The following is a 21,460-nucleotide window of genomic DNA, read 5'->3' as shown; positions in this document are numbered from 1 at the left end:
TTCCTCATTAAGGATTGCTGTTAAGATTAATAGAAGATTCCTGGAGCAAAACAAACAAATAACCAAACAGAAAGATAGTTAGTGAACAGTGGAGAGATGGCTGCCTCTGTTTGCTCTACAGGTGCCTTTTTTTCTCATGCATCTTGCTGAGGGAGCTGTTCACTGCCGGTGGTGCTGAAAGTTTGTTCTCTGCGCCTCTGACAGACTTAACCAAACAATTAAGAGATATTTCCGTTTTTATTGGAGTCACGAGAAATATCCTTTAATTGTAAGATTATGCCCATCTAGCAACTCCGTTCCTTGCACGACTTCTTCCTCTTCTTTCCAGCTCTGCACACGCCTAGCACTGTTCAAGCACTGTGAGGCGTGTAACTGGTACCCAATAAGAATTACTGGCACCCTGTAGCCTGATTCGTAGAAACAGACTGTCGTGAAAATGAGCCCACAATGCCTTAATCCCGCGATATAAATAAATGAAAATAAATAAAAAACAAAAACGTGGGCGTCAATTTGGCTGAAGCAGCATTTAACTAATCGAACAAGTCATGCAGCTAAGACAAAACACTGAGCTATTTTGTGTTTGCTTCTCTGCAGAATGCTCCCCCGTTAACTCCGTCCAGCTGTTCTCCGGTTGACTCAGGCGTTGTTGCTTCTGTCACGTCTGTCCACCTCATCCATCAGCCCTGGCTGAGGAGCATGGTGTGTGTAAATCCTTCTCTCTGCCACATCAGCTGCGGTCCGTCGCTGCTGAAGTGCGCTGAAAAAGAATTGTGTCTCGGTCTGTCTGCTCTCTCACATCTTCCTTGAAAACGCCAACTTCTCCAAAAGTAAACACCGCCGTCGAGTTTTCGCCTCTCGTTTGTTGGGTTTTTGCTTGTGCCACGCACTCGTCTTTCTTTTCAGTGAGACATTCAGGCTGAGAGTTTTTTTTTTTTTTTTTTTTTTTTTTTTTTTGATTTGCCTCTTGTAACCTCCAATCATGTGTTTAGTTATCGGCTCTCCAAGCGTCTTTCTTCGGCTGGTCCAAATCATTTCTACCCGGGTTGTCGGGACAGCAGCCGAGTCGTGAAGTCTCTGCAGTCACGTGATCGGGACAGTACTGAAGAGTGCGTTTTTTTCGGAGTGTGTAGCCTATGTGAGCGTCTCTCCGTGTGTAGTTAGAGGGGTGTCCCTCCTCCGCATTTTTTTTGCTGCTTGCCATGCTTTAGACGCCGGAGTGCAGGGAGAGAGGCGAGAGTGAGAGAGGTAACGCCGGTCTCTCTCACCGGGCTACCTGTCTTTTCAGTCTTACCCCGGGTCCCCTTCGGTTCCTCCGCGTCTGTTTGAGCCAACCTTCCTGTGGTCGGCTTGTTTTTGTTGGGAAAAAAACTGTGATAATTTCTGTAGGGTTTCATGCGGGTCTGGTCTGCCAGGAGGAGGACCGCGGCTCTGTTTTGCACTGGGTTTTGATCATCTTCTTCTTTTTTTTTCTTCGGTGCTCCATTTGGACAGTAGGGTATAGGACAGCCGAGCAGAGCTTGGATGAGCCGCCTCGCTGAAATCCCGAGATGGAGTTGCTGCTGATCTGCCTTTCCCTGTGGATATTGCAATGCAATTCGGCCAAAGCGGACTCCATCATACATATCGGTAAGCGTCCAATAAAACAACATGCTGTTTGGGTTAGACAGGTGTTAAGGGAAGGCGTGCGGGAATAAAGCTCAGCCAGCGCATACTGCGTTGATCACAGGATTTTGTTGAGAGGGCGGGATAAATAGTCTATTCAGCTTGCATCCTGTGTTTAAGCAACACCTTGACTCTCAAGCGAGTTGAAAAGTTGCTGTTTTGTTAATGGCAATGCCTCTGACCTTTACTGCCGGAGATGTTTTGTTAGCATTTATCACCAGTTATTTATTAGCCAGTTTTTGCAGGCATTCACTTTTCGACGTCAGATCACTGCATTCATGTTGGCTTCAGATCTAAACCTCACCACTGTCGGCCTGTAAATTGCTATTCTGTATTCAAACCACGGATTACAGTAATCATGGAGGCCTGTTTCGGTGAATGTTTGACGAAATTAAGATCCAGCAGAAAATGGATGAGGCTTTTTTAGACCAAGGTACCTCTTGTCTGAACCCGACAAGCCTCAACTTTCGCCGAAACGTGACTGCAATGTCAATAACAAGACAGAGGGAATGTCAGTGGAGTTTCGTTTTAGAGATGCAAAACGCATAGAGCCTCTTTGTACTCAAAGTTCAAACCAGAGCTGCCTTTTTTCAGAGATCGTGGAGGCTTTAAACTCATCATGGCATTCAGGTGGTTCTGTTTTGGTGTTTGTCCTTAAACAATGCATTACATTACATTTTATAGTTTTGAAATACATACATGATCTCCCCTCTCTAAACACACATACACTGAATGAGTGCCTTGGTTTGTGGTGCCTTTTAATGCACACTGTCACGCATCCACTTATAATGACTGGCTTTGTAATCTAATATACAATATAATATTTTAATGATAAAAATGTCAATGTCACTGTGAGCAAATCTCGTCTCGGTGCTCCTCTGCTGCTGCTGCTCACACTTTACTGCAACAGTCTGGCAAGCAGCAGGTGCTCAGTCACTGGCTTAATACAGCGGTGGGACTTCATCCAGATGATATTGGCTGATGCTCCGCATAACGTTTGGGTACCTCAATTATACTTCTGGTTTCCTGAAACCCTTCTCCGTGATATATGTGCGTCTCCCGACAGCAGCTGATGCCATTTCGATAAACAGGGGGAGAAAGCGAGAGGGGGGTGAGACAGTTAAGCTTCAGTGTGCCTCCCACACAAGGCCTATGATGCATACTGGTTAGGGTGCCACTGATCTAGTAGAAAGCCAATTATTGTCTGTCTAAGTTTGGATACTTTATGCATCAAATCCAACAGTGTTCATGTGATGAGGCCTCGTCGCTGCTGAACTCTTCTCAGGGCGTACTGGAGACGCACATGTTGCAAAACGTCATGGTTAAATAAACCACAAAAATATAAGACTACATGTCACCCGGTCTTTGAGTTACGCATCTCCAGGGCAGGTTTTTTGGACGGTCACATTAAAAAGCTTCAATATGTAACTATCTGTAACAGCGATGGTCCAACAATGAAGGTGCAACTCATTCATTTCTCCTCCACCTCCAACTCTACTGTGCAGTCACACTTGACTCCCTCGAGTTTTTCTTACTCTGCAAGTAACTTGTGATTATTTTATTGGTCAGGTGCCATATTCGAGGAAAACGCTGTGAGAGATGACGAGATTTTCCAACTTGCCATCTCAGACCTGAGTCTGAACGACGACATTCTGCAGAGCGAAAAAATCACCCACTCTGTGAAACTCATCGAGCCTAACAACCCTTTCCAGGCTGTGCAGGAAGGTAAGCGCGATTCCCTCCGGATCATTTTCTACAATACCCTGCTCTTTAATTTGATTATTTGGGACTGCCAGGCATGTCAGGTGGGCGGTCTCTTTGGCTCTGCCGCCTCTGGTTACGATGAGGCAACAAGTCTGATGCGTAAAAGTCTTGATTGCCCTGATCTTATGGGCCCTGAGCTGGTGTTGCTCGTTCACACGTTGATCAGTCAGTGCGATGTCTAGTGGAGCAGGCAGTGATGATGATCCACGTGTCTGTGTGAGTGAGGAAAATGGCTGTGTGTGTGTGTGTGTGTGTGTGTGTGTGTGTGTGTGTGTGTGTGTGTGTGTGTGTGTGTGTGTGTGTGTTGCCACCTGCAAAGCGCTGCGTGGCTGTACACCATATCAAGGTGTCTTCTGTGGTTGAAAAGCTAGGTGGAAGCATTGCGTTAGAGCACAGCAGCTAAGAATAATATGTGAAATAAAAACAATTTGAAGATGATCAAATGTAATTCCAGCAGGAAAGAATATTTCTGGCGTTTATGTCTTTTTGAAAGATGAGTGCTGCAATCTTATTCATGCACATTTATCAGCTTTCAGCATTTTTGTCTGTGTTTTCAGTGTTTTGTCTGATTCCCCATAATTGTTCAGAATGTATACACCTCTGCAAAACAGACAGGAAATTAGCAATAAAGTGATTTTAGTCAAGGTTATCGTTCTTAGTCATGAAAAAGTGGACCCTTACAATGTTGACTACAAACGTTATTAAATATTCTTCTGTTAAAATTAATCATTAAGACTTTAATAGGTTCCCAGGGACCTTCAAAGGCTGTTTATGTCCCCTGCACTTAGTTACCAGCCTGTACTTTTGTCCCCAGTTGCACAAAAGGCCTGGATGACTCATTGCTATTCATAGTGCCCCTGACAGGCACAGAAAGATGATAATAAGTCCTGCCGTTTGCTATAATTATCCAGTGTCATTTAGCTGTGGTTCTTGACAATGTAAGAGATATCTGGGATTCTAATTCACATTACCTTTGTAAACTTAAGTCCTGATGAGGCTCACGTGACGCAGACAGGTTCTTTAAGGTACACAGAAAGATATCCCGGCTTGCTGCTGCAGAGGTAAGATAAAAAATTTATTACACACATGTGTGACTAGGATAATTTATCATTCACTGTTGCTTGAGATGCAAAACTTGTAATTAAACAGAGTTGCCAGCAAATCATTTCCTGTTTGTGCAGTACTCTAATTAGTTCAGTAGTATAGTCAAAGATAGAGTATTTAAAACTTACCCACTTTAGACCTACACCACTTAGTGGAGAATATACGCACTAAACTCATATTAAATATCTTATGTGTTCTTTTGACAAACCTCTAAACAATATACTTTTAATGGCATGTCTGTACAAACCTTAAGGACACACAGAAGTTGTTGATGATGCTGTAAAAGAAACAAACAGTGAAGGTGTCATAATAGTGCGTGTTATTCTTTATTGAAAAAGATCTTATTTCCTCTAATTGAACTGCCTTTCGTTGGCCTTGATTGGGTATCATTTCACATGCTTAATTATTGTTTATGTTTAGGCTCCTTATAATCAAATATTCTTGAAGGGGTGATTCAGCCTCTGGAGAGAGTGAGGAATAATGTGCAGTCGATGACATTAGGATCGATGGGTGGCCCCGGATTCTTGCACTAGACACAAGGCAGGGTGGCGAGTGCTGAGTGACAACTTGGATAAGTTGACCTTTTGCTTTGCTCTTTTGTTCACTGCCATCCCACTGTGAGTGGCAGTCAGGACCTTGCCATTGAATGGCAAAGAGATGGGGGGGCAGAGGGTGGGCACAAACATGGAGGGGACAGGGGTGAGTGAGGGGAATGAGGATGAGTTGATAGAAAAGGAGGATAGTGGCTGTGGAGAAGATTAAGGGTGAGAAGAGCAATGAGGATAAGAATAACCATGAGTACCAGCAAAGGTGGGGAAAATTGAAAAAAGAAGAGAAGAGAATTCTGATGAAGACCTGAATAAACATGAGTGGAGAAGTGCAGCAGGAGAGTTAAGATAGAAGTGAGATGATGGGGAAAATTTGCCAGCCCATTGAGAGGAGTAGTTGCAGCGTCATGTTTGTCCTTATTTGGCTTGCTTTGTCCTTGCACTGCTGGAACAAATATTAACAAGGATGTCACACCAACACCATGCACACATCAACACTCAACTATTCAGTCCTCCCACGCTCTTATCGTTTAAAGATGACAGCTCAAGGCTGGTTGGATATACCGCCTGATCACACAACTGGCAGATGCTGTCCTATTTATAGGCTGGAGCAACTGGAGCGATTGAATAGGGCGATTTCAACACCAGGAGCAAAAACTCAGTGGAATATCTATCTTTCGTGTACTGATGACTTGTCCTGAGAATTATGGTTTTTAGATTCTATCAGCTTGTGATACAATCACAGGAACAGAATGAAACAAAACTTGTCAGTGCAAAACACCGCCTCATCCCTGCTTTACATTTCCTGTTTAGCTTAATATAGATCAAGATGAAGCACTTGCACCAATGATAAAAGAGGAAAATCTGATATTTTTTTAATTATACATAATTCTCTGGAAAGGAAAGTTGAGATGACTCCCATAATGTGGCGACACACAATTTAACTGCATGTTCTGCCATTTTAATCAGTTTTAACATTAATTTCAACAATTTATTTTCTAGTAACAGTGAGTCATCACTCAGCAGGGACAGTCTGGGTTTCACCAGGATGTGAACATTCACAAAGTCAGTAAAAACCTTAGAAAGTGGAAGTTCAGAGCATTAAACCCAGTAATCAGTTTTAATGTTTTGGATGATCGGTGTATAGTAAGGCACCACTACACACTTTTTTTACACACATATCTTGGACAATCCGATGCTGAATATCTTGGGAATACGATATATCTGATGAATGACATAGATGAAAGGAATGTTTTCTGACACATGTTTAGATTTGCACGGCTCATTTCCCTCCCACTTTCACTTAAAAGTAGAAATTTGTCCTCTAGGGCCTGATAAGTAAACATAAGAAACAAAGTTTCTACAACCTTTCCTGTCTTGTATTTTATTCAAAGGAACTGGTAGAAAGGTGAAAGCAAAGCTGTCACCTTGTTGTGTGATTATGTAAATCCAAACCAATGCATATTTCAAGAAAAGTTCAGTAATCCACGGTGATGTGGATTTCTTTTCTGGAGTTTCTCAGAGGACATGAGCACAACCTCTTCAGATAGATTACCAAATGTAAAGATCCCCCCGTATTGCAACAGCATTGATTTATTCCATATTGCCGGTGAGAGGAAAGGATTGTCATGGGACGGGGCTGAGCCATTTAGTGTTTGTGCATTTATCCTGCCATTAAAACATTTGAGGGATAGTACAAATAAAGTGAACACCTCATAAAAAGAGATGCTAATGCACCACAAGACAACTAACAGCGGGCCAAAAAGGTCAAATTGCCATTGCTGCAGGTTCATGGTCAATAACAGCAAGTTTAACAAGAGTACATCGAGGCAATACTCAGCAGTGTTTCAAGCTAATTGTCAACATACTAATATGTTAACAATGACAATGCTAACACGCTTATGTTTAGCAAGTAAGCAGGTACAATGTTTACCTTGTTCATCATCTTAGTTTAGCATGTTAGCATGCTAACATTTGCTGATTAGCACTAAATATAAAGTGTTGAGGATGGAAATGTCATTAGTTTTGCACCAAAGTACTCGACAAATTTAAATGTTGATCTGATGATTGCAATAGATGAGATTATCAGAATGTATCTGCTTGAATGTTTTTCATTTCATAGCCTTCCACCCAATAGTTGTCAAGTTATTTCACACAAAACAAATGATGTGAACCTGCTGGAAGTAATAGATGAAAACGTCATATCGATACACCAAATTGTTTTGGAGATCTTTCAGCCTGGACCAAAGTAGTGGACTGAAGCGGGGGGTAGCAGGGGTTTTAAAGTAGGCTACATTTTTATAAGGTGTCCATATTTTGACAAACCTCCACAGGTTCCCATTGCATTATAAAGAATACATTTAGAACAAGGCGGGTAGAGAGCATAGCCATCTGGCCACAGTCAGAGGGAGTAGTTTTCTGTACCTCTAATGTGCAGTAATTTGTTGAGTGTTCTGTCCCTCTGAGTCCTCCTCACACACAACACCACTAGTGACCCTCCATTTTCATCTAACCCCTGCCAAGGTAACGTCAAGGAGGATTTCATTCTTTGTCCTTTTTGTCCCTTTAAGCCAATAGACTTTGAGCAACTTGCAGTGCAGTTCTTTTTTGTCTTTTTCCTTTGCTCAATCTGTAATGACAATAGTCAAAATAATGGTTCCTTTGAAAGTGTTGGCATGGGTAGTGTAATATCCTCTATCTGATTCTCTGCTTATGACAAGTCATTACTCGGCGTGCTCTAAACGTGATGGAATGCTGCCCTTTCACTATTATTGTCCCTGTGAATTTAATAATGCTGCATAAATCTTGGTAATGGATTTGTTTGTGTTTTTATGTCTTTTTACCAGCTCTACACAGAAGGGGGGATGATCAGGCCATTTTACCAGCCCCTGTTAATTACCCAACGGTTATTTTAATCCGTCATAAGCTCCTCAGTGGGCTGTATAAAGGCCTGCTGGTACCTTAATCAGCTAAGTGATGTTGTGGCAGAGGTATACCTTTTACCATTTAATCCCTTCACAATGCGAGGCCCACTACTCAGCATCCATGTAGGGTTAATCTTTAGTTGGTTGCTTGAGCGTGCACACTAGCGCACAAAATCTACACAAGTGATTCAGGTCATGGTTAAGAAAATGTGTAAGAAGAGAAATTGATTAGAAAGGCAGAGTATTGCTAATTTCTACTTTGAAAGACATAGAATAGCTTAGTTAGTTTTTCAAAAATAAAAATGATGATAAGGTTAAAACACATACAATGCTGTGCAGAGGATTTAGGCACTAAAAGAGAAATGAGGATGCTTTCAAAAATGATGCCCTGAAAAGTCTTTCTCTATCAGTTAACTTCATACAAAGTGTAGTAAACAGGAAAAAACCCTAATCAAAAAAATATGTGGTGTGACCAAGGTTTGTTCTCAAATCATCTCGGAGAACTTGCACCAGCTCTTCTGTGGGCTTGTCTCAGTCTGTCTCTTCGTGCGATCCCTGACTAACTCCATGATGTTGAGATCAGGACTCTGTGGGGGGTCCACAACATTTCTTTCTGTCCTCATTAGTCTTTTTGACACTGAAGAGAGTTCTTTGTCTTTGACTGTATGTTTGGGGTCGTTGTCATGCTGCAGAATAAATTTGGAACTGATCAGATACCTCCCTGACGGCATTGAGTGGTGGATAAATGTGTAAACAGCTAAAGTCAAAGCCAAAACCCTTGCACAGTACTTCATACCTACCTCCTATTTGTGTTACAAGAGGGACGTAAACACACAAATAGAGCTGCAATCTGGTGTGAGGCTGATCTTCAATTTTGTTTATTGCTACATTGACCAGAAGAGGAGCATTTATTACAGACTCACTCCACAGATCTGCCTCCCACTAACCAGAATTGTAACTGACAAAGATCAAAAAACAGAATAGCATTCAAGTAGAAAACAACAAGGCAAAGTGATGCAAAGTTGTTGAAACATCTGGCATCTGCTGTTCTAAGTAGCACAGCTGCAAACTTGACAAAATCTACTCAAAGAAAAAAGAAATCAAACCTAAACAAACACACATCTGCAGAATCACTGTGCACCAGCAGTTGGTTTCAGGTATACATTATGTTGCTAGTAGCAACCACGGCTGGGACAGTTCTAATGCATCTGAACTGGCATTGTTACATCCACCATTTTGTCAGATGTGTCCAGGCATCATATTGACAGCCATCTTATATCTACTTCTCAAATGCCAGTATTGAAGTATTACCTGTATGATTTTGTAGAATTTAGTTTTTCTATGATCATCTTACTGCTATCCAAGATAGCCATTGTATTAGCTGTCTTCTAATGTATTGCTAAATTGCTAGATTAACATTATGTTGGGATCATTTTTATTCTCATACCTTTTACTTGTGTGGACTTTGTGTGCATGTTTTTCTATATTACTGTGTTGTACTGTCTATGAGAATTGAATGTTGCTCTTTTACTAGTGATAATTAGTTTCTTCCTGACACACACTATGACTAATTTGACAGCTAATATTGTACATTTTTATGAACCCAGTTTCCACATTACTGTACAAACTCATTTTTACTATTCAGTCCTTTGGTGAAACTCTTGTTTATGGAATTTCGCTGCTGATTTTCAATCGCTATCATTCTATTTGTCGTCCAGTACTGTTTCAATCCAGTGTCTTCAACCTTTATTGGAAGTGTGTTTAGCTCGCTGCATAGCTGTGCACCTACACACAATAGTGATTCCAGAGTCTTTTGGGGCCTTAGGCAAAAAATTGCCAGGGGGCCCTCCAATCAGCATTCGAGGGAATGCCATGGAGCCCCTTTAGGAGGTTTTATTACTGAGATGTCATTGCAAATTGTCCATTGGTTGTTTAAGGTGGCTGTTCACAAGCTGCGCCTCTGCCTACACATGTAGAGATGTCAGAAGACTGTCCAGTAAAAATATTGTAACAATAACCACTTTTATATAATTGATAGTGTTAAAAAACATACAGTTCAATATCAACTCAAATGAAGATATTTAGAAAATGACAAGTAGAGCGCAGGTACTTGAACTCATCTTACAGGGCTGTGGGGATACATCAAATTTAAAAGGTTGGGAAGCACTGTAATAACCAATAAATCATAAAGTGCCAGCCATTCAAAACTATACACACACTGAACACATTCCCCTGTGGCATTGCAAGCGCTTTGTCTTATCTTCTGAATAAAAAAATAAAGCAGATAAGCTCACATTTTGGATGTGGTGAATGAACGCTGAGACACATGAACACACACACACATGCACAATTGAAATGGATGTCCTGCCTCCTGATACTGACCTGATAAGTCCTATCTTGAGTTTGTGCCATCCTGCCTGGTTTGAGCGTATGATAACACAGTTGGAGGTGCCCATGTCGCCGCTCAGCTTGTGTGGACTTTGCACAACTGAGGATAGTTTATGCATTTCTTGTGCAACTGTGCAATTACAATGTGTGATTAACAGTATATCACAGGGCTTGGATGTGTCGATGCTTTAGTGGAGGTGTCGATGCAAGTGCCCTGTTTGGCATGTTATGGATCTTATTGCAGTATGTTAATGGTTTTTGGTTTTTGTTTTTTTTCCTCTGTCTAGTTCATACAGCTCATTTTTTCTCCTGGAAGAGATTTTTAAAGGCAAAATTTTACTTATTTTATTACAAAGTAAATTTTTTGTGAGATTATACCTGTTATGTAACTGACAGTGGAGTGCTGTGGATTATACAAACCTCTACTCATCCTTCTATACCTGTGCCGTTCGAACCATACAGCGTGGATGTCATAGGGGAGGCCCTATGGGACCTGTAGTCTACTGTGGGCTGACAGACACACTAAAGAATATGTACTCCTCCAGATTTTCTCTACAATAGCAAGAGTCAGCAATGTCTGCCAAGTGCTGACCAGCACCTGCCACAGAGGGAGCAGAGACAGAGAGAGCAGAATACAGAAGGGGAGAGACAGAGAGAAGTTAAGGATGTTAAATGCTGGATCCGCTTAGCAGGCCTACAGGTTTTGTTCTACGTGCTGTACGGGAACAGCTGGTCAGTATTCCTCTCCTGCAGCGGGATACCTCTGTGTCACATGGTCTCAACATCTGTACCAGGTGTTTCTTCTGGCAGACTACTCTTGAAAGGAGCACAGAGACATTTCTAAGTATCCAATTATAAAAAAAAAGAAAAAAAGAAAAAAACTTTGAAGACTTTGAAAAGTGGTTTTGACTTTGGAGTCAGAAGGTCTGGTCTGCCGATTATCTTCAAGAAAAACGTTAGTTCACTTAAATGCCACATCTGATCTATATTCAAAGGAATCATCATCGGCATGCTAAATGTCACCATGAGCGTGGGTTTTAGTAATCTTTTTAATTTGAGTAAACAGGGTCAGTCTTGTTGTGACGCATGGTCACACAGTCCCACAAATAAATAAATAGAGAGAGTGAGAGCAATGCACTGATTTGTTTGCTGCAATCTTTCAAGAGATTTCTTGCAGGTTTTTCAGGAAATGAGGAAGTTATGTTTGGTCTGCGATGCAAAACAAAATTACTGTATTGCACTAATTAGAGAGAGTGGCAGTCACTTTGGATCTGCATTTATGTATTCATCACAGTCCCCACGCTGCCACACTGGCAGACAGCTGAGGGCTGATTTCAAAGCATTCTCACCGCTTTTCACACTGCCATGTTTGATCGAGGATTTTCTGTGGGGTCATTGTGTATAAGGCTGTCTAATGGCTCCTGGGTGGTATGTTGGCTGTCTGTGTTTGAAGGACAAATGCAGGACAAATACATTTGAAAAGCAGATACATTTGTGATGGGCAAAGTACATAGAAATCTTGACTGATGTTTGACTGTTTGGTCCTCCCATCCCATGATGCAACGTGTATGCAGGATTCCCAAATTTGGCATCAGAGAATATAATTTGGGTCATTTAGCCGCACTGTCAGACCGTGACATCAAACTAACAGGCAACCAAATTTGTCCTGGCCTGCTTCTGTAATCGTTGTTTGAAAGACATTAAGCACCTGTATTGATTTTCCAATATGACAGCAGCATCTGATGCATGACAAATGGCTAAAAGAGGGAAGAATTTATCAGAACACCTGCATGAATGCCACACATAACTCATCGAGCTGCCTGTTATACATACACATGAACACACAACATATGTTTTCCCTATCACAGGTCTCTCAGCCCCATGTCTTATTCATGTTCCTGTCTTCTCTGGTGTGACAGATTTATAACGAGCTGTAGAGAACACTGTGACAGATGTTAGTGCTTTGCCATGACCCCAAACAGCCCCCAACCACGGCTGGGGATTGGCCATCAATACTACTCTACCTGTTAGAGCGAGTGAAGCTGAGACACAGAGAGAGAGAGAGAGAGAGAGAGAGAGAAGGGGAGAGAGAGGGAGAGGGGTGGCCCAGAGGAGATGTTCTGTCCAATCAGATTGATGCTGATGAGGCCCTCGGCCTCTGTCCATTGTAATACATCGCAGTCCCACGTTACTAGCATCATTTCTCTTTGTACACACTGCACACTGTTGTGCTTCGACTTTATTGAGCTGCCTAAAGTGCGCTGAGATGACAGAGATGGGGAGGGAGGTGGAGGTAGAGTGGGCGTGTAAATGGTGAGAGAGGATATGTTTGTTTGTGCGTTGTGTTATGAATATTTGCCTTTATGTGTGCAGTTGTATGCTGTGATGTGTGCGATCGTTTGCGGCAGTTTTATAGATGCAGGTGCTGTTTTGTTGAGAGGTGGTGTTGGTCATGATAATAGTTCAGACTCTTTCACTGACTTCTGACGCTGACTAGCTCAGAGGGAAGTGTGTATAATTTACTACCCACCACCTGCACTTTTGGCGGCAAGAAGACTTCATTCCAGGATGGAAGACAAGGAGCAGAAAATCAGCCCCCGAGTAAATCCTATTAGAGGCTAAAGAGGAGTCAGCCAAAGAAATGCTGCGCGGCTACCTCCGACTTCACACTCTTTTCAGGGAGGGCGGAGAGACGAAGGGAGTCTCACTGAGAGTGAAGGGGTGAAGCAGAGTGAACTGGTGAGCAAGCGTGACAATGGGAGATGGCGGAAGGCAGGGAGATAAGACAGGGAAAAACGGAACAGAGGCTGTGAAATCTCAGGCCTTATGGAAGACAAGAGGGGCAAAGTCATTTTAAACGGCTCACTAGTCTCATTGATGAAGAGATGCCAAAATGTATTTGGGAGCCATTGTTTGCATTACTGCCCACAGACACGGATGCCGAGTGGGACCATCTGTCACAAGAATCCGTTCTCGGTCTTCCTCGCTGAGTCTCTGACTCTCTGTCTCTCTCTCACTGCCATGGGTCCTCTACCATGCCCAGGCAACATGGATTTTATCCAAACATGAGGCTAAGCTAGTGTGTAAGCTCTCTCTGAGTGAAATCAAAACCCAGCTTAAACCTCATGAGTGAAAGCCTAAAAGAGTATAGAGGGCGAAACATACAGGCATCAGCGAAAAACTGGGTCAAATATCCACGCTAATATAAATACACTTCAAACAGCTTGGCTGATGAATAAGTCTTTTACTTTATACTTCAGTGAGAGTCATCACAAGCCCCTGCACAATTACTCTGCTTTTTTTAAGCTCATACACTGATACACTGATTTATTCTTTGGCTCACTCGTTTCTGTGCTCATTCATCGACTCTTTTCCCCTTTGAACAGCACTCGATCCAACACATCACAGCTGAGAGAAAGCTGGTGCTCTCTTCTTACATGGGATGTTTAACATGTTATTGCCTCTAAATTGAGTGATGCACATCTGCAGGTAATTGGAAGGGTGAGAAAAAAAACACCTCACAGCACTTAAGATCAGTCTGTCCTTCTCACAGATTGTCTCCGCTGAAGATAGCAGCTAAGTCTCAGATTAATAATTGATTTGTTATTGTTGTTATTGTTTCAAAAATGTGTTGAATACATATTTCAGTGTTAAGCAGGCCACAATATGTCATGTTTTTTCTAATCTGTCACATTATTACATCAAGGTAAATCATTCTGGGAGCTCTCATGGGATCTGTAGGCCTAATTTTTGTTGTATTAACTCTTTAGCACATGAGTACAAGAGTTCTATGTAGGTTGTATCAAAGCAAGTTGTCATTGTTGGGTTTCAATCATCACTAGAACAAGCTTTTGAAATCCTGTGCCACAGAATTCATTGTATCCTTCTTTTTCTTTAGTTACCACAATGTAAAGAGCTTCTAATTAGATGGCCTCATTCAGCAGCGACATCCAACACCACACCAACACGACAAACATATCCAAAACCAAGAACAAGAAGCAGTGTGTGCGCCCTCTCTCTACAATAGCTAGGGGTCGAAATGTTAGTGTCCAACTAACGATTATTATCTTTCTCTACAGACGTGGTTCCCAAACTTTGAAATAGCACAGCGTCCTTTCATGGTGATTTTTGCAGAAATGTACAGACACACGTGTTCATAAATTTAGATTAAGGATTACACCAACAAAATGTGAATATTGTGAAGCACTGGTCTGCGGTCCAGCGCTGACCTAGTACAACCCAAAGTCTTATGTTCTCTGGCAGTCTCATTTCATGGCCAAAAGGTGCTCAACTATGATCATCATCAGTTAAAGCTGAAACTTGACAGGTCACTACTTTAATGGCAATCTATCCAATAACTGTTGAGATATCTGACTAAATGTCAACCTCTAGAACGCTAGAGGAAATGTCAAGGACCACCACAGTAACTAGGATTCTATATCTGCACTAAATTTCAATCCATCTATCTAATAGTTGTGACATTAAGATGAGTTCTTTCAGTCTGGACCCAAGTGTTGGACAGACCAGCAAACCAACATTGCCATCCATACAGCCACGCTGCTAATACGGCTATAAATGTATAGATAACAAATAAATCAAAGTTAGAAAGCTATAAACAATATGTCGCTCTTAATCAGCGTGCACATGAATGTTGTTTCATCTCAATTTAAGTATCTGTCCAGTTGAAGATGAATTTACAGTTGTAAATATATATATAACATGACATGTAATTACAGATTTAACCATCTGTGACAAATGTGAATCCCGTGATTCACATTTGTCACATTTTACTTACAGAAAAAAAAAGTCACCAGAATTCAACATTTGTCGCAGATAAATAAGAAACCTTCATGCAGGGTAGAGTCATGCTTTGCAGCAGTGCTCTGTCTGCTGTGTATGTATCCTGTTGTAGCAGCTGTCATTAGCATCACTGCTCTTGGTCTGTGTGATGTTTCCTTGTTTAGTCAGTTTTTGGGGAGGTTATTGGGCTTATTTTTTGATTGGTAGTTTTGTGTACTCTGTGGAAAGGAATGCGTGTTCACCGGAGTATCACCATCTGAACATGAGTTGTCTTTTCAAAGCGTGAACCGTGGTCACAGCGTAGAAGAAGATGCTTTAAGCAGCCACAAAGGCTTCTCTTTTTACTTCACCTACATGAGGGTGTAACAGGTTAAGGAGGATCTCTTCACTCAGAGAAAGAGGTGATACAGAGAGCGGTTAGAGCAGCAGTTAACATACTATTTGTGTCTTTAAGCCTTTTTAAAACCAAAGACAATGTGAATTATTCATTATTTCACTTGAAAAAGACAGAACAGGTTCATCATCTCGTATTATCATGTCACTCTGAAAACACTTTGTGTCTGAGGTAAACAAAATGACTGCGTGTGTCAAAGCATTTTGCAGCTACAGCTCTCCGCTGTCACTTCAATCACTGCGGCCCTCATTTATCAATCTTGCGTGAAAACAGGCGCAGATCTGAGCGCAGAATTGGTCGTACGATAGGATCCACGTGTGATTCATGAAACATTCGTATCTGACCAATCCCAGCGTACGAATGATCGGGTCTTGATAAATGCGGCGGCTGAATTCGATCGTCATTAACATGTTACGCCCTTAAATATTCCTGGTTCGGAGGCCTCGCCCACTAAGGTCAAACATGGAGAGAAGAGTTACTGGCAAAAAACGAAACTTTTCAGAGATGGAGATCGACATCCTGACATCCGAGGTGGCGCAAAATAAGGATGTGCTTTTTGGCAGTCTGAAGAGTGGGGTCAAAGGAGCTCATAAAACCGCTGTGTGGAAGAGGGTAACGGAGATGAGTTTGGCTCTGCAGTGCCGCCTCCTGCAGCCGCACGCCAACACAGCTGTTTTGAAAAATAAAAAGAATCGTGTGTGTGTCCCGGCCACCTGGCCACCACGTTTAAAAGTGATAGCTTGGCATCACAAATCACCTGTACATTTATAGAGTGGTAGTTTTTGCGATTGATGAATGCGTAATCATTCATGGATGGTGCCTTCAGACGCACATGAGTGAAATCAATTGCTCCAACCAAATTTGGAAACCCAGCAATCTGGAGATCCCTGCGGTCTCTGAAAACGCGCTCAGGTCTGACACGCGTGTATTGTTCCTCCAAAACGAGTAAATCTGCCATCGTTATGATTTGATAACTGCCAAAGCATCTGTTTAAATAGGGGAGTGAGTAAACATCTGACCAACCACAGTGCAACAATGATTATCTTACCAGATGCTTTTAATTGTTGTTCCAGTTGTGTCATACCCATCGGAAAAAAACAAAAAACAATTACACAATTTTGCCATGAGTTAATTTGCAAACACACATTTCTGCTTGTATTTATTATTATTTCAAATTTTAATGTGCAATAATTAGATGTCATGTTAGGCCATTTAGCCTCTCATATTGTTTTATTGTACAAAAAAGTGGTATCAGTAAAAAACGTGGGCTTTTTTAAAATTCAAATTTTTTTATCTTGTTTTAAGAATCCGTTTTGATCTGTTCTAAATATGTGACTGTTTATGCTGATGACAGCTGAGGTTTGTTTAATAATTATTTTCAGACTCAGCCAGATTTTGCTGTGCTGCACCGCAAATCCAGATTTGCGTACACGAGCTCAGACCTGACGTGAGATCTGATCGTAGCGTCCGCTCACGTCCAAATTGATAAATGCCGAAGCTTGCGTGGAAACGGTCGTACGCACGGTTTTCTGCCGTACGTTCGTTTGATAAATGAGGGCCTGCATGTGTACTTTTCTCGCAAAGGAATGAAAAGCACATTAAGACTGTGTAAATAATTACAGTGTACATGTCATAGCATTTACTGCATATGTAATTGACTGTGTGTTTGAGTTTCTTTTACCTGTCACATCTTTGTGCGCTGTGCCTTGAATGTTGACATACTGTACTTGTGCGTGTGTTACTGTGTGTCTTAAAATCCGCAACACCACCGCTGTGACCCAGGTTCAACTCCCAGCAGTTATGTTCCCAGCTTGGTGCCGCGCTCCAACAAACATTAGCTCCAAAGGTTTAGGTTCAGACAGACACACAGAGTTGTAGCAAAACTGAGAAACTTAATCTGCTGTTTTTTTTTTTACTTTTGGAGAGGTTTCAGGGGTCATCTTCGGTGTTATGAGCACAAAATGTGTGTGTGTGTGTGTGTGTGTGTGTGTGTGTGTGTGTGTGTGTGTCTGACACAATACACAAGGATGGAGAGTCAGTAACTGAAGCAGCTTTGTATTTAACTAGTTTTTAGCCATGACTCTTTGCACAGACATTCCTGATCCCCTGACTTTTACTCCAGCGCCACCACGAGGTTGACATTTCTGGTTTTAAGTGCAATGTCTATACAAGTTTTAACATTCATACCTCCCTTGTAATAACATAGTGACTTTTTGTCTAGTGCCACCATCAGGTCAACATTTCAGCTTGATCAATACTTTTATATCTAGAACATAACTGCAAAACGAACAACATGCTTAAACACTAAACTAAGATGGTATACACGGGAACATTACGCCTGCTTAACATCAGCATGTTAGTATTGTCATTACGAGCATGTTAGCACTTAGCTCAAAGTGCCGGACCTTCACAGAGACATTAGCATATTGACACTTAGTCTTGTTTGGAGCCAGATGACTGGCTAAAATAGTATTTGATAGTCTGTTAATGTTAGGTTTTTTGATAAACACCACAACAAATTTGGCTTAATTTAGAAAATTCTGTATCTGTTAACTACTAATAACTTTTGTTGTCTGTACCCACACTTTATTTAAACTAAAATCAATTACAGTTGTCCTCAGTACTGGTCCCAGCTGGACTCATGAATAACTGACCCCATGCTGCCATAAACTAACTCTGTTATTGATACCATGCCAAGCAAAGCAAAGTACAGTATGTCCACAGAAGGGATTCAGTCATCAGAAGCGGGCAGCTGTATGTGATTGGCTGGTCAGGGTCAGTCCTCCAGATAACTGCATACATTTAATATATGAGCTCAGGATGTGAAGGTACATGACAAATGGCTTTAAATATCACAAGCATATGCCTAGACTCCCACATAAGGGAATTACATAATGCATTTTCTCATCCATTATATGAATACCATATACATGCTGGAGCCTTCAGTGTCCCAATTCTCTCTGTGGTTCTTGGAAAAGAGTAATATACCAAGCATCATGCCTCCTGATCATGTTTCACATAAATCAGCCTTTAAACTATCAGACGGGATCATGTCTTTGATTCAAACGACGGCAGATTTTTGCAACTATTTGAATGCAGTAATTTTGCAGATATGTAACAGAAAGGAGCACAAGAACATTTTCACACTGGAACAAGCAACACCCACCCACTAACTTCAAAACGATGATGTGGCTGGCCTTTAGATATGGTGCACTGAGTGAGAAGGTGTCTAAGACTCCATCCAGGTAGAAATTGGACAAAGGTTCACACACATTCTCACACACACACTGCAAAACAAACAAAAATAAGATTGGCTGAAGTGATTTTCAGCCACTTAAGGCCTTAGTTATCAGTGTCTTCACCGCAGGCACAGCAGCGAATATTGTGTCCTGGGCAACAACAGGAAAAAATTTAATGAAATGCTTAAAGGAGCAACATTTTCACGAGGTCAAACACGACAAAACTTTTTGTATGTAGAGGCTTATCTTTCCTGTACAAGAACAGTATCACAATAAGAAAAAGATGCCCCACAGGACGCCTTGAAAATATACAAAAGAGATGAGTAGGAAGAGATGAGAAGCAGATCGCCTCGGGTAGAAGGAGAGGATGAGTGGTGCAGGAGGATGTGGCAACATTTCAGATCATCTCTCTATCTTTTCCTTTTCTCTTGGACAGCAGGGGGATGTCTATCAAGGCAATGTCATCATTTCTGGCTGTGCCAGCTTCCTCCTAGCAACGCCCTAGCAGGCCGCTCACCCGGGAAGAGAGGCTAGAAAAATGAGGCATCTCCCCATTGAATAGTTGTCCCTCACTGACTCACTGCATGCCCACTCACTGCCATAACAAAGACTCCTTTTAATAGCACAATTCATTCATTCCGGCACAGTGTATGTGCTTTTGTCACAGGCTTGTATGTGGTTGATGAAAGTTCACTGTGAGTGTGTATGGGTCTGTTGTGTGAATGTGTATGTATAGAGGATGTGGATGTGAATGTACAAAAAACAAGCCTGTTTGTTATTCTGGCATCGACTAGTTAGGGAAGTGCAATTTTTCAAAAACCCCCATAACAAGATGTCAAGATACCGCAAAGCTGTATGATCACGACGCCCTGCAAACCGTGTCTCTTATTTCACTTGGAGGGAGTAATCTAATGCCTTGATCCAATGCATTGGTTGATATGGCAACAGCTCCCCACTTGAGAGAGCGAATTTTCCCTGTCCACCTGTTGACGACGAGGAAGAAACAGACTGAGAGACATAATAATGGAAATGCGTTGCATTTGCTGGCAGGATGAAAATCAAGTCGCATGCAGGAGCATGAGAGCGGCCTTATCTTTTAAGATATCTGTAGCAATGATGAGCAATGATTTTTTTCCTTTTTGATAACTCAATACCCGCATGATAAAATCAGTCTCTCGAGGGGGATGTTTAGAGCATTTCTTTAAAATGCTGATGTCAACTCAAGAGGGAATTCATATTCTGTTTGTCACAATGGATGTGTGCTGAGCAGTGCCTTCCTTTCCTTCAAATTAGCCATTCTCTTTTCACGAGTGCTCGATATGATGTGAACCTGTGTGGTGTATAAAACAAAGATGGTATCTGGGATTAGTGACAGGAATATTCAGCTTCGTTCTGTGTCATGAAAAAGAAAGCCAGCGAGCGGTAATGACCACGCTCAGTTCTTTCCCCTCTGAGCCCAGAGGAGAGAAAATACATCAGCCTGAAAGTCAAAGTTGCTGCATGTTTGTGGCTGCTGGGATTTCCTTTTGCTTTTGTTGGTTTCTCCGGGGGTTAAATGGTGACGGAATCATTGCAGTGTGTTTCCGTGCTGTCTTTCCGTTTCAGTATCTCAAGGTCTGGCTGCAAGTGGTTTTGCTTTTCATTTGTTTTGAAGAATTTGCTTGAAATATCTATTGAGACTACGCATCTGTTTTAGTTTTCTGGTTAGTTAAGTGGAATTAAGTACTTAAGCTGAATTTGTTTTTATTGCTGGCAGGCTTTCCAGAGCTCTATATGAACAATGTTAATGTGATTTAACCAGGATCAGAGCTGACCTTAACCCCACTAGCCAATAGTCTTTTCCCCTCTGAACCTGCTTTCCAAATTCAAAACATCATCTATGTTTAATAGGTCTCAGGGCAGATTGTGATAGTTTATTGTCTGGCTCTGTTTGCTTCACTATTTTAAGAACGTTTGGAAGGGATTTCTTTCTTTTTTTTGTGTCTTTGTTGTTTTTGTAGGTTGAAAATCCCTGTCTGGAATCAAGTCCAATTGTTGAGGGGCTAATAGCGGCTTTTGTTATGAGTCAGATCAGGAACGTGCCACTCTTTCTGTTCATTAATGTGTTTGCAAATATTAATACATGTGCCTGGCTGTGTGTGTCGGTGTGTGTATCTATACTTTGCAGAGGCTCAGTGTCATCTCCCTCAGTGAGGAACAGGCTCTCAGCTTTTAGGATTTTGCCTTAGTGTGAATCAGTGTAAATCTCCGATTATGTGTTCCTCTGTCGGAGTGCGAGGTCTCAATACGAAAGACTCTTGGAATGTGTCATCAATAATCTCGATAGTCCAGTAATGCCTTTCAATCCTCAATTTTAAGTGCAGTCAATGCAATTTCAGCTTTTGCTATCCCTTTAAATTAACCCATTCCAGCTGTTTTTACCCTTTCTAATACAACGCAGCCTATCTCTGCTTCTTTTATTGCTTCTTAATGTCATCCTTTGCAATGTTTCACACTATATGTGCAGTATAAACAGAGTTTATCCTACTGCCGTGTTGCTGAAGAGGAAAAGGCTTTAAAAACTTTGTAGCTGCCTTCCTCAGCAGAAATGGATTACACCTGGCAATGGTTTCTCTGAGGATCAATGTTGGGCTTGAA

At 41.6% G+C, this 21,460-nt stretch overlaps 1 protein-coding gene across 2 annotated transcripts in view; it reads left to right on the top strand.

The window, feature by feature from the left end:
• The first annotated feature begins 320 nt into the window (after positions 1-320).
• LOC130181071 (glutamate receptor ionotropic, delta-1-like) overlaps positions 321-21,460 on the top strand; it is a 236,113-nt gene continuing 214,973 nt past the window's right edge. The window contains exons 1-2 of one of the 2 annotated variants that reach the window (XM_056394828.1): positions 321-1,626; positions 3,232-3,387. In XM_056394828.1, coding sequence (XP_056250803.1) covers positions 1,548-1,626; positions 3,232-3,387 — 235 coding nt within the window. In that variant the 5' untranslated portion in view covers positions 321-1,547. The remainder of the gene's footprint in view (positions 1,627-3,231; positions 3,388-21,460) is intronic. The other variant, XM_056394829.1, reaches the window with a different exon arrangement.

Source organism: Seriola aureovittata, chromosome 14, assembly GCF_021018895.1.
Source record: "Seriola aureovittata isolate HTS-2021-v1 ecotype China chromosome 14, ASM2101889v1, whole genome shotgun sequence".
NCBI lineage: Eukaryota > Metazoa > Chordata > Actinopteri > Carangiformes > Carangidae > Seriola > Seriola aureovittata.
This window is presented reverse-complemented; position numbering and strand designations above follow the sequence as displayed.